General features: G+C 47.5%; 1 protein-coding gene across 13 annotated transcripts in view; it reads left to right on the forward strand.

Moving 5' to 3' along the window:
* Nucleotides 1-20,417, forward strand: part of LOC125038780 (heterogeneous nuclear ribonucleoprotein L-like) — a 190,208-nt gene extending 169,791 nt beyond the window's left edge. For 9 of the 13 annotated variants that reach the window (XM_047632378.1, XM_047632383.1, XM_047632386.1 and 6 more), the window contains 8 exons: nt 10,120-10,224; nt 12,803-12,878; nt 13,918-14,176; nt 15,058-15,179; nt 16,575-16,725; nt 17,440-17,557; nt 18,930-19,025; nt 19,368-20,417. In XM_047632378.1, the coding sequence (XP_047488334.1) occupies nt 10,120-10,224; nt 12,803-12,878; nt 13,918-14,176; nt 15,058-15,179; nt 16,575-16,725; nt 17,440-17,557; nt 18,930-19,025; nt 19,368-19,444 (1,004 nt within the window). In that variant the 3' untranslated portion in view covers nt 19,445-20,417. The remainder of the gene's footprint in view (nt 1-10,119; nt 10,225-12,802; nt 12,879-13,917; nt 14,177-15,057; nt 15,180-16,574; nt 16,726-17,439; nt 17,558-18,929; nt 19,026-19,367) is intronic. The other 4 variants (XM_047632379.1, XM_047632380.1, XM_047632381.1 and 1 more) reach the window with 4 other exon arrangements.
* Nucleotides 20,418-23,359: the final 2,942 nt, after the last annotated feature.

Raw genomic sequence — 23,359 nt, forward strand, 5'->3', positions numbered from 1 at the left:
GTTGGAGGTGATGCGGCAGCGCACACGTAGGCGAGGGGAGCCCGGAGAGGGCGTTAGGTAGCGTGCTAGGACCCGTTAGGTAGGTAGCTCGGGTAGCTAGCTAGCAGGGCCACACGTTAGTCTTGTCCGTGGTAGGAGCGGAGAGGATCCGACGTGTCGCGGGGCGCCCTCCTCCTCCCGGAGGCGCCCGCGCCATGGCGGACCCGGCACCACCCCGCCTGCACAACACACGTGGCCACCCGGCTGATGGTTGCATGATAAACAATAACACTGGCCACGACCAACAGACAGAGCCACAGAAGACTGATCACACACTGCGGAGCCTCCCGCCTGATACCTGCCTGCCTCTGTGAGCCACAGTGTTATTGTTGTCATGTGTTGCTGCCTCTGCGCCGCGCCCTGCAGCCATGTGCCAATGTGTGTTCTGTGACGCAGGGAGAGTCCTCCGTCTTGGGTGGTGATGATAGTGTTGGTGTTGTGATGGTGACCTCATCATCCAAGACTGCCACTCACCACCTCACCACGGGCAGGACGAGCTGTTTGGTACCCGCGAAACTACCCCGAGGAACCCCACCCCCTCCGTCAGGCCAGACCAGGTAGGCTACCTCGCCGACGCCGGGCCATGAAGGTAAGGCTCTCCAGGTACTTGCTTCATTTCATGCTTAAGTTGGGTAACTGTGTTTCCGTGTATCTGATCAATATGTCCTCCCTCCTTTTTTCCCCATGATTATCAGATTATCAGTTCCTCTCTCTCTCTCTCCCTACCCTCCCATCTCTCTCTCTCTCACTCTCACTCTCACTCACTCCACCCTTCCCCCTCCTTTTCTTTCTCTTACTCGTTAATCTCCCTCCCAGTCTGTTTTCCCGTCTTTCAATATTCCTCTTCATCCCCACTTTCTTCTCTGCTGACTCACCATATCCAAGTTTCGTCATCGGCGCCCCTTTCTTCCTATCCCTGTGTCTATTCTCACCCTTTGTTCCTCCTTTGCTTTAATCTGTCAACATAATGATCTCTGTCTCCTCGTTTTCTTCTCTCCTGGTTTTCCTCTCGCCTCTCCTCTCTTCATGCTCTCCTCTCTCTCTTTCTCTTTCCTCTCTTTCCTCTCTTTCCTCTCTTTCCTCTCTCTCTCTCTCTCTCTCTCTCTCTCTCTCTCTCTCTCTCTCTCTATATATATATATATATATATATATATATATATATATATATATATATATATATATATATATAAATGCGCCAACCTTTTACATCTTTTCCCCTCTTTCCAAAGTCGCAACCTGTCGATGGATCCCCCCCCCCCCCCTTCATTGCCTGCGCCGACCAAGTTATTTGGTGACGTGTCCTGGGAAGAAGAAAATCGGAAAATCAGAAACAGATGACGGCGAGGGCATTAGGCCGCCCGCGCACCCGCCCGCCCTTGTCCGCTCCCGACGTCTGCTCACACCAGCTGTTTCTTGTTTTTATTGATCATTATGATCATATATCATTTTTTTTTTATTACATGCGTATATATAGTTACTTATAAGAAACATGCTCGCCCGCACACGCAGAGGCAGGGAGTGTGCACAATTTTTTTTTTTACGACGCTCGGCTAAGGATATTTGGAGAGGTCTTGTGAATATGGTTCCCTCAGTGCGGCGAGGGATTTCGGGTTTTAAGTCCTATTCAGCCAGGGTTTTCGGGTGTAGTACTTGACTCTCCCAGACTCACTCGCTTTCATTGCGCGCCTCTCGTCTCCCCCCCCCCCCTGTTCTTTGCTTCCCCCTTCCCCTTCTTCACCCCCCCCATTCTCCATCCCCTTCACCCTCCCTCTCTCCTTCCCGTCCCACCTTCTTTTAGCAGCATCCTCTCCCTCTTCTACCCTCTCCCCGTCCTTCTCCCTCCCTCCCCTCCTATCCCGCCCGCCCTCCAGCATCTCATCGTTGGCTCAAAGGAGTACAAATATTTCACATTTCTTGAGGGAATGAGAGTTGTCTGGAGGAGGGTAAACAGCGGCTGCCGAGGGAGCGGGAGAGGTGAGCTTTAGGCACGAGGATCCCTTGATAAGTGGACGCGGAAAGGTGTAAACATAACGACGGGTCTTGTGTGGCGGCTGGCTGTCCCGGCGCGAGGGAGATGAATAGCACGAAATATTATGAGAGCGCGAGTGCGTCAGGAGTGTGTGTGTATGTGTGTGTGTGCGTTGAGGAGCGAGGCGCGAGCGGGGATGATGGCGTGGCCTGAATATGGAAGAGCGCCGCTACAGCCCACCGGGACAGCTTCAAAGCCGAGGTAAATTCCCGGCTTGGTGTTGTGCATACAGATCTCAGCGAGGGCGGGCGGGCGAGACGGAGAGAGAGAGAGAGAGAGAGAGAGAGAGAGAGAGAGAGAGAGAGAGAGAGAGAGAGAGAGAGAGAGAGAGAGAGAGAGAGAGAAGGGGGGGGGGGGGTAGAGAGCAGAGAGCCAGCCACTCAACCATCGAGCTCTAATGCTGAACTTGGGCATGCTCTTTGGAGGGGGGTAGGCACAGGTCTGGGGGCTTGCTGTGACATTCTTCATCCAACTGCAGGATATAGACTAAGCTGGGAGTCTATTTATGCTGTTATCCACGTTTTGCGAGTAAATGCGACCGAGGGTCCCGCAATAGCCTGTATGGTTTAGATTTCCAGTAAGTTAAATGTGGCGTGCGCTGACCGTAGATTTGAGCCAGTGCTATGAAGACCCGGGCAAGCAGCTTAGGCAGAAAGAGAGAGAGAGAGAGAGGGTGTGGGCGGACGAGTTTAGGCGTGTGTATAGCTTCATGGCCGTTTTCGTATTATGAAACCGGGGGTAATGAACCGGAATTATACATGTTCACAAAATGCCAGAAAAAAGGTCACCATCCCGGATTGGAAGTCGGGCAAGTCGGGAGGGGAACGGTTCCAGTGTGTGCAAGCCGAGAGAGAAAGGATTGACTGCACAAGATTTCGCGCACCCAGGGCTACCCGGCCCTCGCTCACGCCCGCGCTCACCCGCCTCTCTCTCTCCGGAGGCAAGGGCGGGATCGGATGGCCGGCGCTGATAACGCTGTAGTCGACTCGTTTCCGCCGTCGTAAAGATGGGCTTGATCGCGACTTACTGTAGCTTGTTCTGGTCTCGCCCTCCTGCCCCTTCGCTCGCTCGCTCGCTCGCACGGCGGAGGAAACGCGGGGCTCTTTTTTTCGGGTGAAGAGAGGGGAGAGAAAGAGAGAGGGAGAACGCGAGAGAAACGGTCAGAGGGGAAAAAAGAGGTTGAGGGAATGCGAGAGAGGACGCGATGGCTGTTGCAATGGATGTAAAAGCTTTCCCAAGGGTGCGTTATTGGAAGAAGGGATAATGTGATGAAACTGGTGATAGACGAGGAAGGGGACAGACAGACAGACAGACAGACAGACAGAGAGAGAGAGAGAGAGAGAGAGAGAGAGAGAGAGAGAGAGAGAGAGAGAGAGAGAGAGAGAGAGAGAGAGAGAGAGAGAGAGAGAGAGAGAGAGAGAGAGAGAGAGAGAGAGAGAGAGAGACTCGGGTAGCACAATTCGAGGTGGGCCCGCAGAGAGATGAGGGGCCACTCGTTAAGCAAGGAGGAACAATGCAGTCCGGGGCGAAGGCCACGTGTGTAAACTAAGGGGAGAGAGACCAGCTATATATATCCCTCCTCGCCTGCCCCTTTTTTAGATTAATGTGGAATGTTTGCGGAGTGTGAATTATATGGTGGGTGCAAGCCCTCCATAGCACCAAGGAAGGTACGGGAGACTGAAGCACAAGCAGACAAACGGAATAGTCACTCGCACTCGCTCTCGCACATGCACACGCATACGTACACGCAGACGTGCACGTGCCCGGGCGCAGGGGAGACCTTTGGCGTCCTAGAGCCCCCGGAAGTTGACACAGTTGACGACCAGATTTCCGCCAGGTGATTGTTACTGCGACGACGGGAGCTCCATAGCCCCTCCATGGCCCTGGGAGAGAGATCGGAAGGGCGGCGCTCCCGGCCTCAAGCAATGGAAATCCCGACCTTACGAAGGAGGCGTGGGATGGCGCTCTCTGGGCCCCGGCTCATCCCATCTCAGATATTGCTGGAGCCTAACTCATATTGCCTCTTATAGAAGCCCCGATATTGACGGTGTTATTGTTGGGCGCTGGGGCACGGCCGGGAGGGGGAGGGGGGAGGGGCTCGAGGTGGCCACAGGGGGACTGGTGGGAGGGCAGGACTGAAAGGAGGAGGAGGGGGGAGGAGGGAGGAGGGAGGGGAAGGGAAGAGATGAAGGGAGGCTGAGCGAGAGTGGGGGTTGGGGAGGAGTGATAGAGGGGGGGTAGGGGGAGGAGTGATCTTCAGGCTTTACTCTCATCCGCTTAAATATTGAGCGTTGGAAGTAACAGCTGGGGGGAAGACAGGAGGTTGTTATGGCGGTGGTCTGATAGCCGGTGATGCGTCTTGTGTTCACTGCATGGTATTGCTGCGGGGAACACGGGGGGGGGGGGGGGGTAAGAGAGAAAGGCATAAAGAGCAAGAGAAGAAAATAACGGAGAAAATACATGTAAAGAGGAAGACACGAAGAAGAGAGGCAGCGAAAGATGAAAACAAAGAGAAGAGTAAAGAGGAGGAGGAGAGAGAGGGTGGCGGGTGGATGTGAACGGAAAGAAGAGCAAAGTTTTCAATCTGGGCGAGCGAAGTTGAAAAGAAAGTTGTCGTGGGCGGGCGGGCGGGCGGAGACGATTGGTCTCCTGCTTGGTTTCTCGTTAGGGCCCGATATGACGATACGTGACGGACCGACTCGACGCTGATTTGAGCGATAGACAAATCGTGGTGGCGAGGAGATGGGGGTGGGGGGGGAGGGCGAAGGAAGGCTAGGTGTAAGGGTTGGGGACGGGATAGGGGTAGGGTGAGTGGGGTAGACGGGGAGAATGGGAGGAGAGAGGGCTTATCAGGGAATATGGGGTCAGACGGGGTAGGGAAAGGTATGGGAATGAGGGAGCTCGAGTGACATGCTGTGGGCATGCTAGTCTCAACATGCCCACACTTACCGTCTGTGCAATGCCCATTCAGGGGAGGTGGTGTCCGGGAAAATGTACCATTGAGCCGTAACCCTTGTGATCGTGGGTTGGTCTCTCCCTCCCCCTCCCTCCCTCACTCACTCCCTCACTCCCCCTCCCTCCCTCACTCCCTCCCCCTCCCTCCCTCCCTCCCTCACTTCCTCCCACCCCTTTCCTCTTTATCAGTCTTTGTCGTGTCCCGCATATTCTCTGGTATTCCTTTCCTTTCGCAGTCTCTCTCTCTCTCTCCCTCCCTCCCAATCTTCTCGCGTGTTGCCAGTTCGTTTTCCCCTTTTTCTTTATTCACCGGGAACGTCATGGGTTTTGTGTTCTGCTGTGTCCCTCGTTTATCACTCCCCTCCCCTCGTCTCTCTGCGTTGGTCATTTCGAGTTCTGCTTTGTCACGCCTCTTTCCATTCAATTCTTCATTCTCTTCTTTCCTTTCTCTTCTCTCTTTTCTCCTCTATTCTCTCCCTCGTCCTCCTCCTCAGCTCTTGTCGCCTCTCTCTTCTTTCCTCATTCTATCCACTTTTTTTTCTCCCATCATTCCCCCCCCCCCCCTTCCTCCCCTCCACCTCCCTCGTTACTCCAGTTTCAAAGTTGTAATTTACCGCGGGGTCGCCAAACAAGTTTTTTTTTTCTTTTTTTTTCCCTTCCCTTCAGTTCTTTTATGTCAAGGCAAATGTCGCTTTAGTTTCTCTCCTTCCTTTCTCTCATCATCCTTCTTTCTCCTTTCTCGTCCTCGTTCTTGCTCCCTCATCGTCGCCCTCCTCCTCCTCCCTCCTCCTCCTCCTCCTCCTCCTCCTCCTCCTCCTCCTCCTCCTCCTCCTCCTCCTCCTCCTCCTCCTCCTCCTCCTCCTCCTCCTCCTCCTTCCCCCCCCCCTCTCCTATTCTTCCATCATCATCGCTTTCTCTTCCAGCTTCTCTTACTGCCACCGACTTGTGTCCCACCCTATTAAAGTCCAAGGGGAAAGAGGGGGGGGGGGAGAAGGGACAATATCCCATTGGCTCTGTGGTGGAGGGGGGGGGAGGAGGAGGGGGGAAAGCTGGTTCTGGTTAGGTTGTTAGTGGGAGGAGGGGGGGAGATGGGGGGGAGGGGGAAACTGATTGTGGCGGAGATGAAGAGGGGGTGGGGGGTAAGGGAGGGGGGGAGGAGATTGGTTGATGCATTGATTGGTCAGGAAACTTTCAGGGTTTTTTTTTTTTCCCTTGCTGTTTTTGTTTGCTATCGTGTTTGTTTGTTTGCCGTTTTTTTAAAGGGTGTTATGTTGATCATCTCAGCGGCGGTCGGTCTGTTCTTGGGATGGGGGGAGGATCTCGTTCAGGTGGTAATATCCCTGGAAAGGATAAGGGAATGCGAGGAAGAAACAAGATGAAGGTAAGAGGGAGAGAGACAGAGAGACAAAAAGGGGGAAGGGAACGGGAACAAGGAGAGAGAGAGAGAGTGAGAGTGAGAGTGAGTGAGAGAGAGAGACAAAAAGGGGGACGGGAACGGAGAGAGGATTGATAGCGGAGGAGATGTAGGATATAGGGCGAGGAATAGTGAGGATATTTTCGTGGAAGCGGGACAAGGATGGATTATCTGCCGGACAGGAGGAGGAGGAGGAAGAGGGGGAGGCTGGCGTGCGGGGAGGGCGGCCTCGGGGCCCTCCTGTGCGCGCGCTCGGCCTGCTGTTGAGCCACTCCGCGTTCGGTCTCGTATTCTCTTTCCTCTTCTCCTCTCCATTTCTCTACTCTCCTCTCCATCTCTCTCCATTTCTCTACTCTCCTCTCCATCTCTCTACTCTCCTCTCCCCTCCATTCCTCTCTCTCCCTCACTCTCCATGCCTCCCTCACTCTCCATTCCTCTCTCTCTCTCCATTCCTCTCTCTCTCTCCATTCCTCTCTCTCTTTCTCTCTCTCTCTCTCTCCATTCCTCTCTCTCTCTCTCTCCATTCCTCTCTCTCTCTCTCTCCATTCCTCTCTCTCTCTCTCTCTCTCTCTCTCTCTCTCTCTCTCTCTCTCTCTCTCTCTCTCTCTCTCTCTCTCTTCCATCTCTCTCTCTCTCTTCCATCTCTCTCTCTCTCTTCCATCTCTCTCTCTCTCTTCCATCTCTCTATCTCTCTTCCATCTCTCTCTCCATCTCTCTTCCATCTCTCTTTCTCTCTTCCATCTCTTTCTCTCTCTCTCTTTCTCTCTTTCTCTCTCTCTCTCTTTCTCTCTTTCTCTCTCTCTCTCTTTCTCTCTTTCTCTCTCTTTCTCTCTCTTTCTCTCTCTTTCTCTCTCTCCCTCCCTCCCTCCCTCCCTCCCTCCCTCCCTCCCTCCCTCCCTCTCCCTCTCTCGTCGCCATCCATTTATGAAATGATACGACGTAATATTAGCAAGGTGGACCTGTACGTTTAGTAGATGATGAATCCCAGCAGGTGTTCCGAGATCGCTGATGAGATTTATTGGCTTGTTTGTCGAGTGACGATTCTCATTTTTTTCTAGTTTTAGTTGCTCGGAAGGAAAGGGTCCAGATTCGTGCCACTCGATTCTGCGTGGATTGGTTCTTATTTGCTTGTCTTCTGTCCATCGACTCTTTCCTCCCGGCTTACTTCCATTATTCCTCCCTTCTCTCCATCTTTGTTTTTTTTTCCCCTCCTGTTCCCTCTTTCTTGCCTTCGTTCACCGTTGGCCGAGGACTCGATTTCCCCGAGCGAGCGAACGAACGTGCGTGCGAGACCACAAAAATCTCTTAATTAGCGGTAAGAATCGGCGGCGAGCATCATATTGGTCTGCGGGCGGAGTGCAGGCGGACGACGCTGCTCTGGCGCTGCGCCACCCGACTCCGGTCCAGCGAGGTCTGCTCCGTAAGGTCCTCTTCTTCGCACTTGGTCGTGGGGAGCGTCGACCTTACGTGCGCTTTGAGGATGGCACGTTTCTGCTTCGGCACACCCGAGGAGAAGGAAATTACAGTTCCGATGGCGGCGGGAGGAAGTAGCCCGTAAGGGGAATGGGGAAGAGGGAGGGAAGTGGGGAGGCGGGGGAGGAAGTAGGCTGTATGGGGGGGGGGGAGGGATTGGGGGAAGAGAGAGGAAGTAGGCCGTAAGAGGGCTGAGGGAAGGGGAGGCAGTAACCTGTAAGAAGTATTGGGGAAGAGGGAGTTGGGGGAGGCCTTAAGCCGGGGAAGGGGGATAAGGAACGGAGGATTGGACAGGGAGGGAAGATTGTTCTGCGGTCTATGAACTAGGGATTTGGACGACTAGGCCTGAGGACTACTGCTGGGGACTCACGACCAGTGGGTAATGACCACTGAGCCCCGAGCAGACATAACGCCGGCCCAGTCGTCGGGAGGCTTGAGGGGACTACACCCGCTGAGCTTAATTACCGTGGGCGTTGGCGAGCCTCACTGGCATTGGGATGTGAGGGGCGTCTCGGGGCCTCGGGGGGGGGGGGGGAGGGCGGAAGAAGGTCATGTCGAGTCGTGTCAATTTGGTGTGCGCGGTGCGGCTCTGGCGGCCATTCGTGTCCGGGGCGCGTTCCGGTGGCACTTTTTTTTCTTTGTATGTGTGTGTGTGTTTGTATTTGTATTTGTATCCGTGTATGTATGTATATCTTTGTGTGTGTGTGTGTGTGTGTGTGTGTGTGTGTGTGTGTGTGTGTGTGTGTGTGTGTGTGTGTGTGTGTGTGTGTGTGTGTGTGTATACATACACACATATACACTCACTCACTCACTAACACACACACACACACTTCGTGTAAATATATATATTTGCGTGCGCCTTTGGTGGCCGAAAGGTGTTGGATGGCAGGTGTGGCGTCGCAGGGCGGAATGCAGCCCACGTGCGAGCCAGGTACGCGGGCGTGGGCAGAGCGGCACGGCACAAAGCTCAGATAATGCACCCACGGCGTCGGCGGCAGTGCCAGCGGTGCGTCACGGTGGCGAGCCGCGAGGAGGAGGAGGAGGAGATGCTTGGCCCACGCCCAGACCTGACTCAGCCCAGGCACGCCCGCGCTCAGGCCTATGCAGGGCAAGCAGAGAAGGGCTCAAGGCAGGCTTCGTGGCCTAAGGTCCGGCCCGCGGCCTCTGCCCATACTCAGTCCTGTTTCCTTGCGTCGCCCAGGGCGTCAGGCTAGGAGGCGGTCGCTCCCATCGCCTTGATTTAGATATAGGCCTGCGCCGCCGTCGGGCGCGCGCCTGCGTGCTGCGGCATGACTGGGCAGCAGAGGAAGAGTCTGCTTATCCTTACTGCTGTTCGCGTTTGTTCTATCTTCCCCGTCTCCGATTTATTTTAATCTCTTTTAAACTCCTCTCTTTGTCTTAAGGTTCCCTCGATTGGCTATGGAACTTTTGGGATTAAAGCGCCTGGTGTCTTTTCTTTCCATCTTATTCATATTCTTATTTCCTCTTTTTCCTCTTATCTCTCCCTTCTTCCGTTTTCCTTTAGTCTTTCTCCTTCGTGGCGAGGAGTCGACCTTGCGACAAAGCCAATCCACGTCGCGCCCTGATAATGGAGGAGAAATTAATATTAGATGCAGGCTAGTGGTGTTAGGTTGTAAACTGGTGCGAGGGAGAGAGGAAGAGGGGGTGGGGAGGGAGGGAGAAAGAGAAGAGGGAGGGGGAGGGAAAGAACGAATCCAGAGGAGAAAGTTTGTGAGCGCCTCTTGAGCTCTCAATTAGGCAAGTGCGAGACATGGGTTGTTTACCTCGGCCCAGGTTCTCGGGGAGAGAGGGAGGGAGGGAAGGCGAAAGGGTGCGAACTGCACATGCTATTAGAGCAGAACTTTGTATATGTTAACGTGTACTTATGTATATCTTCATTTATTTTTAAGGCACATGACTCGGCAAGCGAACACTTGGTCGCCCTGATATGAAAAATCGCACCTGAAAAGTTATGAATGAATATTTGACTCTGCTAATTGTTTCACCTTCTGAACATTAGGATCATAGAAGTTCATTCGAGAGAGAATGCTGGTGCAAGTGGCATGGGTTGCGGGAACACATTCTATGAACTCAATAGCGTATCAAATATTCATTCACTATTGAACTGTACGGTGAACTCGAAGCTGTAATGCGGAGAACTTGTAATGTCCAGCGGACTAATTTTCCCTTTTTTTTCTCTCTTTCGCAGGAATGAAGGAACCCCAGAACAACGGCAGTGGGGGCGGCGGAGGATCTTCTCGCCCTCCCCTCCTGCAGGAGCCTCGCGGTTTCGGCATGAACGCTGCACCCTTCAGTAAGTTTGTTTTTCTTTTGGGCCCCTTTTCCGTGTCCCCCTCTGCCGCTCTTCCCATCCCGCTCTTTCCCCCCCTCCCCCTCCCCCTCCTTTTTATGGCCAGGGTCCTCGTTCTCTTGTGTTCCTTGAGCTGAGAAGGGAAACTTTGGCGCTCCTTTGCAGAGGTTGCCAGGGTCTTCCTGCGAGGGTGGAGGCAGGGCACTGCTTTTGACAGAGGGGGTCACAGGAAAGGTGGAGGGCAGGGGAGGAGGCGGGTATGTTGGGTTGGGGTTCAGGGTACAGTAGTACATGCAGCTCGTGTTGGTCTGATTAGAGGGAATTTCGAAACTTTACATGCGTTCAACTTTTGTCGTTGACTGTTCAAAGGGAAGTGGGATGGAATGGGTTGGGTTTGGAGTGGCAGGCAGGACCAGCGGAAAAGAGCAAGAGCAGGAGCAGGAGCAGAAGCAGAAGCAGGAACAGGAGAAACAGGATTGACAGGCGGGGCCCCGAGTGAGGTTGTGGGACAGAGGGCAGCCACCACCCTCGCGGTAATCCAATTGTCTGTGCTGCTCCACACACCCGTTTCAAGTGGAAAATCAATACCTTACTCTGCCACGCTTCAGGTGCTAGAGCCAGGGATGCCGGCCCCGGCGTCACCCTCCTGCTCCTGCTGCTGCTGTTGCTCCTGTTGCTGTCACGCTCGCTGCCTTTCTTCTGTCGTTTTCCTTCGTATCCTCACATCTCTCTTCTCGTCTCCCTTGCCAACTCTTTTCTCTCTCTCTCTCGCTCTCGCTCTCGCTCTCTCTCTCGCTCTCTCTCTCTCGCTCTCTCTCTCTCGCTCTCTCTCTCTCGCTCTCTCTCTCTCGCTCTCGCTCTCTCTCTCTCGCTCTCGCTCTCTCTCTCTCTCTCTCTCTCTCTCTCTCTCTCTCTCTCTCTCTCTCTCTCTCTCTCTCTCTCTCTCTCTCTCTCGCTCTCTCTCTCTCTCTGTCTCTCTCTCTCTCTCTCTCTCTCTCTCTCTCTCTCTCTCTCTCTCTCTCTCTCTCTCTCTCTCTCTCTCTCTCTCTCTCTCTCTCTCTCTCTCGCTCTTTCGCTCTCTCCCCCCCCTCCCTCTCCCTCCTTCCCCCTCTCTCCCTCTTTCTCCTACTCTCTCATTCCATTTCTCTCTTCTTGACTCGAGGGGAGAGAAAGGCTTCCCCACCACTACTTGGCTTCACTTTTTGTGGCTTTATCTATTCCTGCCTTTCTCTTAATCTGTCCTTTCTTTGCTTTGTTCATTCTTGCTCTTTCTCCATCTCCTTTCCCCGCCCTCGGCCTTTCCTTTTCCCATTCTCCTAACCACCATCTTCATTCTCCTCTTCCCGTATTACTCGCCCTTTCCTTTCTTTCACTCTCTCTCAATAAAATGAGAACGCAGCTACCGCAACGGAGGCTGAGGGTTCTTTATAGTGGTTTCATAGCGAGAGGGAGAGGGAGAGGGAGAGGGAGAGGGAGAGGGAGAGGGAGAGGGAGAGTAGAGGTGGCGAGTAAGACAATAGCGAGGTGTGCGCGAGGGCAACCGCTACATGGTCTAGGACCACCACCTTCTGGTGACCGGCTGTTGTCTAGTCCTTTTATTTTATTTGGGGGAGGATTGAGGGAGGTTATTTCTCTCTCTAAAGACATGTGTATGTGTATAGATAGATAGATAGATAGATAGATAGATAGATAGATAGATAGATATATGATATAGATATAAATAAGTGTATATTTTGTTTTCCCTTTTGGGTAATTCTTTTTCCCGTTTCTCTTCCCCCTCCTTTCCTCGTTTCCCCATTCTCCCCTCGTTTCACCTCTTCCCTTCCCTCCCTGCCTTCTCCCCTCTCCCCTCCCCTCTCCCCTCCCCTCTCCCCTCCCCCATCCCTTATTTACCTTTCCCCTTTTTCCTCCCCTCTGCCCCCGCCTGCATCATCCCGCGTAGCAGAATCAACACAGCCTGGGCGCATTGTGTTGTCTGAATACATCCCATTTAGTCGGCGAAAGTTTGAGGTCTAGCGTGATGTTTACTCAGCTCTCCGTTGACTTGGAAGCTCTGGGCTCCTTCCTCCCCTCGCTCTCCCCCATCTCCCTCTTCTCCCTTTCTCCTCCTCCTGCCTCCCCTTTCTTCCCTGGTTCGGCCCTTTCCCTTCCCCTCCCTTGCCTCCTCTCCGCTCCCCATTCTCTCCCTCCCTCCTTTCCATGTTTTCTTCCCCTTCTTCCTTTTAGTTAAATATTCATACATCAACACGAGTACCTGTGTCCCCCCCTTCCTGTTTGTGTTTGTTTTAATCTTTCTCCATCTCCCCCCTTCTTTTCTGCTCTCCACATGCCGCGACGTAGCCGGTTCCTCCTTCCCCCCTCTCTTTTTCTTTTTTCTTCCTCTCTCTTCCTCTCCCTTCTCCCTCTCTCTTTTACTCCTATCTTCCCTGTCCTTCCTATGTCTTCAGAAACTGTTTAGACCTTTCCCGCTTTTAAAACTCCTTTCCGGCGGCGAAAACCCGCGTAACGCCCTCTTTCCCCTTTCCCCGTTTCTGATTATTTGCTCATTGTTCTTATGTTCCAAATTATTTTTTTTTTCCAGGAGGCGGCATGAACGGACAAATGGGCGGCCCACGCAACTCAGCCGGCGCCCTCTTCAACAGCCCCATGCCTGACAGGTGTGTGCCCGGAGAAGAGCTTGTTCCTTTTCGTTGTTGTTTTATAAATGCAGATATTGAGCTATAAATGCAAATATTGATGTTTTATAGATGGACATTATTATTGTTATTATTTTTTAATGCAAATGTTGTTTTATACATGGTATTTCTTGTGGTTAATATCGGTGTTAATGCTGTGTAATATTATATTGATGCCAGTCTGTCTGCGTGCGTATGTGTGTGTGAGTGAGAGTGCGTGCGTGTGTGCGTGCGTGCAATCATATTGCGTTGTGCAAAAGAAAGCTGATGCGAGTGTAAGGCCTCTGGCGATGGCTTATGGGGGGCGAGGGGCAGGATCTGCCTAACGAACGCTCCTAACTCAATTATTGACTTATCGCCTGGCCTCTTCGCACGTAGAGGCTGCCTCCCTGGAGTCGGGGGCCCTGGGGCCTCGCTAGATGATGGAAGGGAATGACAGGTGGGGGAAGGGGGGGGGGGTAGGAAGGAGAGGGAAATGGGAGAGACAGGATAAGGAAGAGAAATAAAATACATGGAGTGGAATGGATAGGATAGGTAGGAGCAATGAGGGAAGGGAATTCGAGAAAGAATGAATGAATGGCCGTAAGGTCAGTAGTGTTGATGGATGGAACAGAGTTGTCAGCGGATAGTAAGCGAGTGATGGCGTTGATAATGACGGCAGTATCAATAGGTTTGAGTTTGTCAAGATAGATTTGTAGCGGCCGAACTAATGACTTATGGTAAGAGTGCCAGGGTAACGCAATTAAATTGATGGATCGATAAGAATGTCGAGCGCCAATTAGAAGCGGAAGACGGTGGGGGGGGGGGGGGGTGCCCATTTCGGCCACGTGATGAAGCGACAGCGCCGTGCGTTGGTCGGCGCGGGAGAGGCTGGCCGTTTCGGCGGGGATCATGGGCGGTGTACTCTTCCATGCTCATGGGGGCGGCTCGGTGTTTATGAGGACTATTTTTGGGGGGATAGAAACCCAGTAGTATTCCGGATTTGACCTTATTTTTTGAACTAATCGTTTTTTACTCTCAGGTTCGGTATGAACAATGGAATCAGTAACGGCGGACTGCGCGGTGGCGGCCTCGTGGGCGGCGGTGGCGGCCCCGGCCAGGGCGGTCCCTTCATGGGCGGCGCTGGTGGACCTGGGGGTGCCTCCCTGCAGGCCATGGGACAGCCCCAGCCCGGCATCCCACAACAGGGCGCCGTCCTCATGGTATACGGACTCAACAAGGACAAGATGAACGCCGACAGGATCTTCAACTTGCTATGTCTCTACGGCAATGTTGTCAGGGTAAGTACACAGGAAACCAGCCTCTGCTCTTCCTTCCTTTCTTGCGTGTTTGCTAGCCCGTTCAGGTGCACAGGGGACAAGCGGCGGCATCCATGCGCCTCAGTTGGGAAAGCCTATCGCATAGCCCCTCCTTGTGATCACCGAAGAACACCCTCCCTACCACCTCCGACCCACTGCTGTAATCGGCAAAATCCCCCTTCCCCCCTAGATGACTTCTGAAATACCCCCCCCCCCCCCTCCTCGAAGAATCCCGTATGTTGTAAGAGCAGGTGCTGCCCGTTGACGTGGGCGGTTCGCAAGTGGGCGGGCGGCTATGCGATTGGCATTGTCCCGGGCAACGTTTTGTTGTGTGAAACCGAACACCGTAGCTTTCAATAATACGACCACTCCCTCTGTGTAGGTCTTATTGGAGGGGAGGATTTATTTGCATTCTTGTCTCGTTGGCAAATATGAAAAGTCACATTTGTGTGAATGTTTATTATGGCAATTGTCGGTCATTGAAAGAAATAAAAGAAGAAAAATAGTCGTGGGAATGGATTATTTCTTGAATTTTGTGTCTGTCTCTCACGAGGTAGCATTCCTCGACGACACGCACATACTTCGAGGTGTCTATTGACCACGGGGTTAAAGGGACGAGTCCTTGCCAGTGCGGGCACGTCGAGATTGGGGTGGGGGGGGGGGGGGGGATTAACGGTATCGCTTATCCCATTTGCATTATTCACATTAGGCATAACAATAATTGGAACAGCAAATGAGGCAGAAAGCGACATTAATAATTTGCGCTTTGAGAACGCGCGTGAATTATGGAACTTACCCTTTTTTTTTCCAAAATCGTTCCTTTCCTCGCGATATATAGCAAAGTTTCCTTGTTCCTTCTACAGATAAAGTTCCTGAAGACGAAGGAGGGGTGCGCCATGGTCCAGATGGGTGACGCGCTGGCGGTTGAGCGCGCTGTGGCCAACCTCAACAACACGACATTCTTCAGCTGCAAGATGCAACTTGGGTGAGTAAAGTGGGGTGATGGCCGGGCTGAAGTTGACAGCTCGCTCGTCGGCTTTTCATCTGTCGAGTCCGACGCGATGAATTGGATTCAGCTGTGTCAACGCCGGCCAAAGAGGACTGGCTGCCGTGTAGAGTTCTTTTTTTTATTTGTTTATTTTAATTTTGTTTAATTGTTTTTAATTTTTTTACCATGGCTTTTATTTATTTCTTTATGCTTTCATTTCTGAGAGGAACTACTAATTCACTCTAATGGCGAAGGACATGCAAATGGTTTTGTACTCATTCTGACACTTGTATACACTCGCACATGCAAACATGCTCACAGGCACACACACGCATGTGTTCATGCACTCAGAAAGATCCACAAACTATTTTCACTTGACACACTTCCTTTTATCATTTATCTTTTTCGAATCATGTCATTGCTTGTCCAGTTTCATCTCTTGTTGCTGTGTTCTTTCCCCCCTTCCAATTTTTCATCCTTTCTTCTGACCATCGTTTTGTATTGCAGTTTTTCTCTATTAATTTCTGTTTTTTTTTTTTTTTTGTCTTTTCCTGTGTCTGTCATCAGTCGGTTAAATGAGAAACGAGAATTGCAGGGGAAAAAAATTAAACGAGTAGTATCAATTCCACAATGTGAATTACCATAATTGATTGCTGGTGATTAACATTTTGACATTATGATATTGCACCGACGTCGGTATTACAAACCACAGTTGCTCAGTTCATAATTTTTTATTCTTTTTGTGTTTGCAATTGTTCTCAAGATTAACACAATGAAATGCAAATAATATAGGTCATGGAAATATAGTTTTTCTCTTGCTGTCTGTCTGTGTGTATCAGTTTAGGGGACAGAGTATGTAGTAGAATACTTCCATTCAGGATGCAGCCATACCGCACTATGCTGGTAGCAGGCTAGCCGATAAAGAAAACAGGTTTATCTCGGTGAAAATTGGGTATTGATTTTGTTCTGGGGGGTCGGGAGCATGAGTGGGAGGGAACCGTTCACCAACTCTCTGTGGGTCACGTTAGGGGTCAGGTTGGCAGCAGAGTTACCACTCTCTTGCTGCAGTTCTTTTTCCCTTTTCGGCTTTCCTGCTTCCCACCATCCACGTCCTTTTTCTTCCTTTTATTCTATTTCACTCTTTTGTTTTGCCAGCTTAATGCTTTTTTCCATAATTGTGTCATAGTAGCTATTATTTGTTTATTTTTGTAGATCCCATTATTTTGTCAAACATCTTATTTCTCATCCTTATAAAATTAAATTTTACGTTGGCAGGCAGTCCTAATTTTTCTCATTAATGGAAGCCCATAATATGACAAAGTAATATTTCTCACCCTTCCCTCCATCCTTGTCAAAAAAAAAAATACTCCTTCATAATTATTTGCCTTTCAGATACTCAAAGCAGGCCTTCCTTGCTGATGTCCAGCAGCCATATGACCTGCCCGACGGAACCCCCTCCTTCAAGGACTACATGGGCAACAAAAACAACAGGTTCATTAACCCGGAAATGGCATCCAAGAACAGGATACAGCCTCCATCCAAGGTGGGTGTCTTTTGAGTGCGAATCCCAGGTTATCCTTTTGTGTAACCTTCTGTTTTGATTAGTAACATTGTTGGGTAAAAGCTGTGTGAGAGATGGCAGTTCAATATGTAAATAAGTTCATTAAATTCATATTATGTTTGCTTACCTCTATATATATTTCAGCTGATGTGATAGCACTGTCATATTTCTTGTTTGGCCTACTTTGTCATTTTCTTCATTTTATTATGACAAGTTACACATTTTAAAAGATAGAAAATAAATAAAACCATAAAATGTTGTCATACATAGTTCTCAGTCTCGCATACCAAGATTACAATATTTTTTTGGTCCTACCTGATCCAAGTGCATTTAAGTCATTCTAAAACAGAAGGAAATAGCAGTATTTTGTTTTTCGTTTCTATAATATCTTAATTAGTAAGGGAAGTTTTCAAGAGATTCCCAAAAACATTTCGGATGAATCCAAGTTCACTCGGCCTTGCTGGTCTGTGGAAAGAATTGTGGCATAAAATAATTTTTGTGGTTATTTACATGTGGAAAGTGAATATTCAGATGTCATTCCATCAGAATTATTTAAATCTATCCATGTTAGTATTGGCTCAATTGCAAATTAGTTCTAATTACATTAAGATGGAAATATGCAAAATTCGAGAACTTTAACTTTTGAGTGGGGATGAGATGAAATTAAGTTTGACTTTAACCCTTCCTTTTTTTCAGATCCTGCACTTCTTCAACACTCCTCCTGGCCTGGATGAGGACCAGCTTAAACAGGTGTTCATTGATGGGGGTGTCACAGAGCCTAAGAGCATCAAGCTGTTCCCATCAAAGAGTAAGTGTGAGTGAATCATTGGGAAAGACGCAGGATCTTTTGAAACCAACTCTGTTTTTTATTTTGAGAGATACAGTGTGGCCGCCTTTGGTTTTGTATTTTTTTTTTTTCCTTTTATGCAAGAGTAAGCCTTTGTAGCATGGCTCTGTTTAAGTCCAATCATTGCTTTGGTTGTTACTGGCAGGGGTAAGCTGTGATTTGGTTTTTTAACGTATTGTGCACATTTAATGCAGTACCAGTATTTAGCTAAATTTTATGTAGATTTGATACAAAACCAAAGGATGTCTCTACTGCTGAAATAATTGAAATAATGAATCTGCATATCCTTATTATAATAATTATTATTTTTTTTTTTTACTTTCTTTTCTCAAGCAGTTGTTATGCATTTATTACCATCTATTTCTTTTCTTTTCTTTTTCTTTTCTTTTTTGGTACAAGCATCTCTTGTGCAGATAATTTCTTGATCTTCACACTTCTGATAAAACTGGCTCATTCAAAATAGTCAAGTTGTTGACCCAAGGAAATGGGACAAGAAAGCTCTTTTGATGTTGTAAGTTTGTTTGATTGCAAATACATGTGGTACCTTTTTTAACCCCAAGAACTTGGTGTTGTGTCACACATGGTCAGGTTAAACATTCATAGTCGCTTGATGTGCTAATGAGATGTGTTTGCTTTTCAAATCACTTGCTTTTGTTGTGGTGAGCTTCAAGAAATCTTTAGTTTTAATATTCATTCAAAAGATCTCTAGTTTACAGACTGCAATTTTGCTGCTGTTATAAGAGGTTTTTTAAACAAATTTTGTTATAAAAAAAAAAGTGATTATTTTTATTTCTATTGGTTTAATCGGTTAAGAATGTGTAGTTTTTTTTGTTTTTGTTTTTTATGGAAAGAAAGGTGATATTTTGAGCTCTCTAGATACTTAGCTTAAATGAGATCTGAAAACCTGGTGTGTAATATGATGTTCATAGATAGTGTATTTTAAAATCACACCAACTTAATTTTATTTCAATTTGATTTTGAAGAGTATACAGTTAATTTTAAACTAATTGTTTTACTTCTCTCTCAATGTGTGCAAGTGATCTGTTTTATGAACGAGCCAGATTTGAAGGTGAAGATGATATCTCTCTGCTTTATATTCTCCCAAAGATGCTCCTCGACTCAGACTCCTGAGCTCTTTTCTTGCCTTGCGCTTTCCTGGATCCACTCTTTGGCTCTCCGGTTCATTCCTCTGTGGACTGGACCACCTCCTCTTTTGAAAGGAAGACTCCCCAGAGAAAGTGGAGATCTCAAGCTATAATTGTATTTCACTCGATCTTCAAGGTTCCGCCATATCAGTAGTTGGTCTAATGTTTGTTCTTTTTTGTTTCCCCCCCAACAGCTGAGAGGAGCTCCAGCGGGCTCTTGGAGTTCAACAACATCTCTGAGGCTCTGGAAGGATTGGTGATTGGGAACCATGCACCCATCCCCAACCCTAGTAAGTGTCATTTTATGTAGAATTGGGGGAAGTTTGGACTATATTTTACTTTTTGTTATTGTTGTGTGTGTCATATTGAAAATGTTGAAGAGTTGTCCTGTTCCTAATTTTCCATATGTGATAGGAATAGAAATAGATGATAGAAATAGAAAATCGTCATTCTAAAATCAAGATGTTTGATTAAAATTTACATAGAAGTAGTCTGATAGATTTAAATGGATTTATATTGTAAATTAAAGTAGCTAAACTCGGGTTTGTATCTTCTTTTTCACTCTTATAGAATTCTTTATTTCAGAGTTAAAAAGAATTTGTCTGATCTGATTCCTTTTCTTTTTGCCCCAGCAGACAGCAAGTTCCCCTTCATCATGAAGCTGTGTTTCTCATCTTCAAGACATATCCCCAACAAGATGGCCGAGTGAAGAGCTCGCAGTACGACGGCAGCAGCAGCAGCGGTGGTGACCTGTCGTACCCGGGCCATTTCAGTTGCTTCATTGCTGCTTTAGTGACCTGCAGGGTACACCAGGGTTGTTGGCAGCCAGGCAGGGAAGATCGGGGACTTGTTAACATCTTGTTCCATTGATAACATTCTTGAAGAGTGTTACCTGGAGGACCTGGATGTTCACGGTCTCCATGGGGTTGTTAGCAGCTCAGTGAGATTGTTGGCAACTTTTGGGGAGGAAATATTGGCCAATTTTTTGGGGTTGCTGTATTATTGTGACTGTGGGGAATTAATGAACAGCAGCTGGCTGATGATGATGATGATGATGAGAGAAAGAGAAAGAAAGAGAGAGAGAAAGACTGCTGGCTGTGTAGTTTTTTGAGATGGTTGTTAGGGACATTTCGCAGCACTTCTCCCCCCCCTCCCCCCTCCCCCGCCAGCACCCATGGTGAGGAGGGGGGGTCGGTGTTTCTCTTCTTCCCGCTGGACTCCCTCAGGGACTCTTCACTGGCAATGCCCCACTGGAGGCTCACTGCAGATCAAATTCAGGAAGCTTCAGTTTTTTTTTAATTTTCTTTATTCTTTTTTTATATTTTTTTTTCTTTATTTGTACTTGGTAAATATTATTATTTGTAAAGAAGCTTTGATGTAATAAGTATCATCATCATCCCCCCCCCCCCTGCCCCCATAAAACAAACAAAAACAAACAAAAAAAAAAAGAACAACCCTCAGTCTTTTCTATGGTGACTGTCAAGTGTTTTATGCTTTGTAGTTGTGTAAATGATAAAGGAAAAGTCTTGTAAAATTTAGTAAGAATTTAGTTAACAGTATAACCCAGATTTTACTAGAAATGATGACAAGTTACTTGTATTCTTGTGTTACCTTGCATATTGTCATAGGAAATATGCTGTTCTTGACCTTATTTTTTAGAGAAATAAAAATGTAAGTGGTAATTTTATGTCTAATGTTTTCCTGAGGAGCCCAGCAGTTGTGGTAGGATAAGTGCAGTATAAACCCTCCTTGAGTTGGAAGCTTGGGCAGTACCCCACTGTCCGTCCTACGCTCTCTCTATATCACTATTATCATTATTCTGTATCACATGAGGAGGAGAAACCGGGTAAACTTTCATTTGATCATTTCAACTAAAAGGAAAAAGAAGAAAAATCTAAAGACAGGTATATCTTCCTTTCTCAGCTATATGCCCTTTTTATTTTTATTTTATTTTTTCTAGGGCTTGTCATTGATAATTACCAAAGTTTTCATAAATTCTTGGACAAAGGAAGGGAAAAAGAAAGTACTTTTTTCCCCAAGTGAATCAATTATGGTAAATTATAGCCTTTAAATTTTCTTCATTATAAAAGAGGCTTGTGCAAAAAAAAATGGTTTTAAAAGTAATTATCTGTCCAAAAACAAAAAATAAAAAGTTTTCCCGGTTGCCTTCCATGCTCATGCAGTGAAATGTACAATACTGTTCAAGAATAGTGTGTTATGTTTCTAAAATTATTCCATGATTAGGCACAATTATTATTATTCTCTTTTTGGAACTGTTTACTCTATATGATACTTATATATCAGTTCACTTGTACTCTTTATGATGGATTCAGATCCTTTTCATTGGTATGTTAAGAATAGGTCACCAGTTCTTATAACACGGATCTTACCTGATATTATGAACGTGTGTGTTGATATCATGATGTAGCGTACTAGAGGTATCTGGTCTTTGTTGCAATAATAGTCATAGAATTGGCCATTGTAAGCCTTTGCACGTGCTGGACAGTGCGGCCCGATGTGGCGTATCCCCTGCCCAGCGCGCTTAGGAGCCCTGCGGCCAAGGATACCTGTGAGGTTCATAATGGCCGATCGTATGACAAATAGTCTTACACTGAAGATGACCCGATGTAAGTTAGTAGGAGGCAATGTTAGTGGCAACAAGGATACATTGTTGGTAAATGTAGCTGTAAATTGGTAAAGCTTGGACGCGAGGGCAGGCTGTGTAAACAAGCAATTATTGATATACTTACAGTCCTGGCTTGTTGCCCTGCCCCACTGTCAAAGCATAAGTGTTTTAGAATAGCATTTTAATGCTTTTTCATTTTCTTTTTTTCTTATTTTTCTTTTTTCCTTTTTCTTTTTTTTACTTTTTTTTACTTTTCATTTTACATTATTTTAAGTAGGTGGTAAAATGGTGTCGTTATAATTAGTTTTTGAGTGTAGAGCAAGCAAGCTCGTAGCCTATGATTGCAACAGGATATGACAAAAGCTCTGTCAGTCCAGTAATCATTTCTGGTTTGTGCCACACTATTTGTTTTGCCTCTAACAGTAATTCAATAAAGTTTTGAGTGACCAAATTAAAAAACATGCAGACAAGAAGTTCAAGCAAAGATTGAGATGTTCAGCGTGGTTTTTTGCCAACGGGTAAAGATTCATGTTTTGGCTATAGCCAGCTCTGATATAAAGAAAAAACTTTTATTAGTGTAATAACTAGTCAGGAACACTTAAGGTACTTAATCTAGGGCTTTAATGATGGCAAATACTAGTTTTTTTTTTATTATTTGACATTCTTTCACTTGCAATCAGAAAACAAAACATTACACATGACTTTTCTTGAACTTCCCATCTACAGACATGGCTTTCACTCACACCCGCAGCCAGAGAAACAAGACTACAGTAAACCACAGAGCCAAACACCCAGGATTACAGCATGTTCAAACATAATTGTTATTGTTGGAAGGGGATAATCTATTTTTCCCAGGATTTCACTTGTGCCAGGCTTGAGTTTGCGAAAGATACATTTTCAATTTGGTTTTAGTGTAGTACCTCAAGACGATTAGATACGGTACTTTTTTACAGTTTAACATTTGTTCCTTGTTTTAACAAAAGCTGCATACTCAGTTTCAATATATAGTGACCAGTAAGTAGTCAAACAATATTTTCCAAATTTCTATGACACTTTCTATGACCTAATCTAATGTGTGTACATGTCCTTTCCCCTTGCGCAACTTGTCGTGTCTCATGGCTGATGTCATTCATAGCCGGTGTCAGACTCTGCCGTTGTCAGTCTTGGGTCCACCATCCAGCCATTTATCAGGGCATAATAACGCTATGTAACAGTAAGTTTGCTACATCATGCAGGGTTCTCTCCTTGCATGATAACCTGCAACGTGTCTGCACCGTCATTCCTTGGTCATAGATCCTTGAGTGCAGATACTTCATCGCCTCCCTTATGCTTTCAACCCAATTTTCCTGGTAAACTTTACAGCATTGAGCTTAACTGTGTATATACAGTATATATATATATATATTGGCTGGAGAGAGACCAGCGTATTGTCATGACATTCAACCGTATTCTCCTTTGTGATATCTCCTTGAATAACGATGTGTTTACCAGAAAGATTTGGCCTGATATGACCAGCCGACACTGCTACATGGGAGAGGAACATGAGGTCATTAATAGAGCAATTCAGTCCATTATGAGCAGATCACTAGTTCACATTTATAAGAGCAAATCAAAAAAAGAAAGAAAAGATTTATTATACATAAGATGCAGTATTTTTTTAACTGTTAGTGTTGCCATTCACTGTTGGATCGTAGATGTAGACAGGTGGACGGAGAAGCCTTGACCATAGGCTTCTTAAGCTCAGATTCGATGATTCAGCCAGGTTCTTTAACTTCGGGGTAGGGAAAGACCGACTTCAGTTAATTTCTCCCTTGAAGAGTTTTCCAAAGACAACAAATTTTGACTAAAAGTGACCCCTATTACAATGGGAAAAACTAACAACCAAGCTTTATGTAGAGCTGTTTGATGTGGATTAGGAACAGTCAACAGTACAAGCACACCACATGAAAATACTAAACAGATAAACAAAAGAAACTTGTGGGCAGTCATACTACATGC

Source organism: Penaeus chinensis, chromosome 25 (assembly GCF_019202785.1).
Source record: "Penaeus chinensis breed Huanghai No. 1 chromosome 25, ASM1920278v2, whole genome shotgun sequence".
Classification (NCBI taxonomy): domain Eukaryota; kingdom Metazoa; phylum Arthropoda; class Malacostraca; order Decapoda; family Penaeidae; genus Penaeus; species Penaeus chinensis.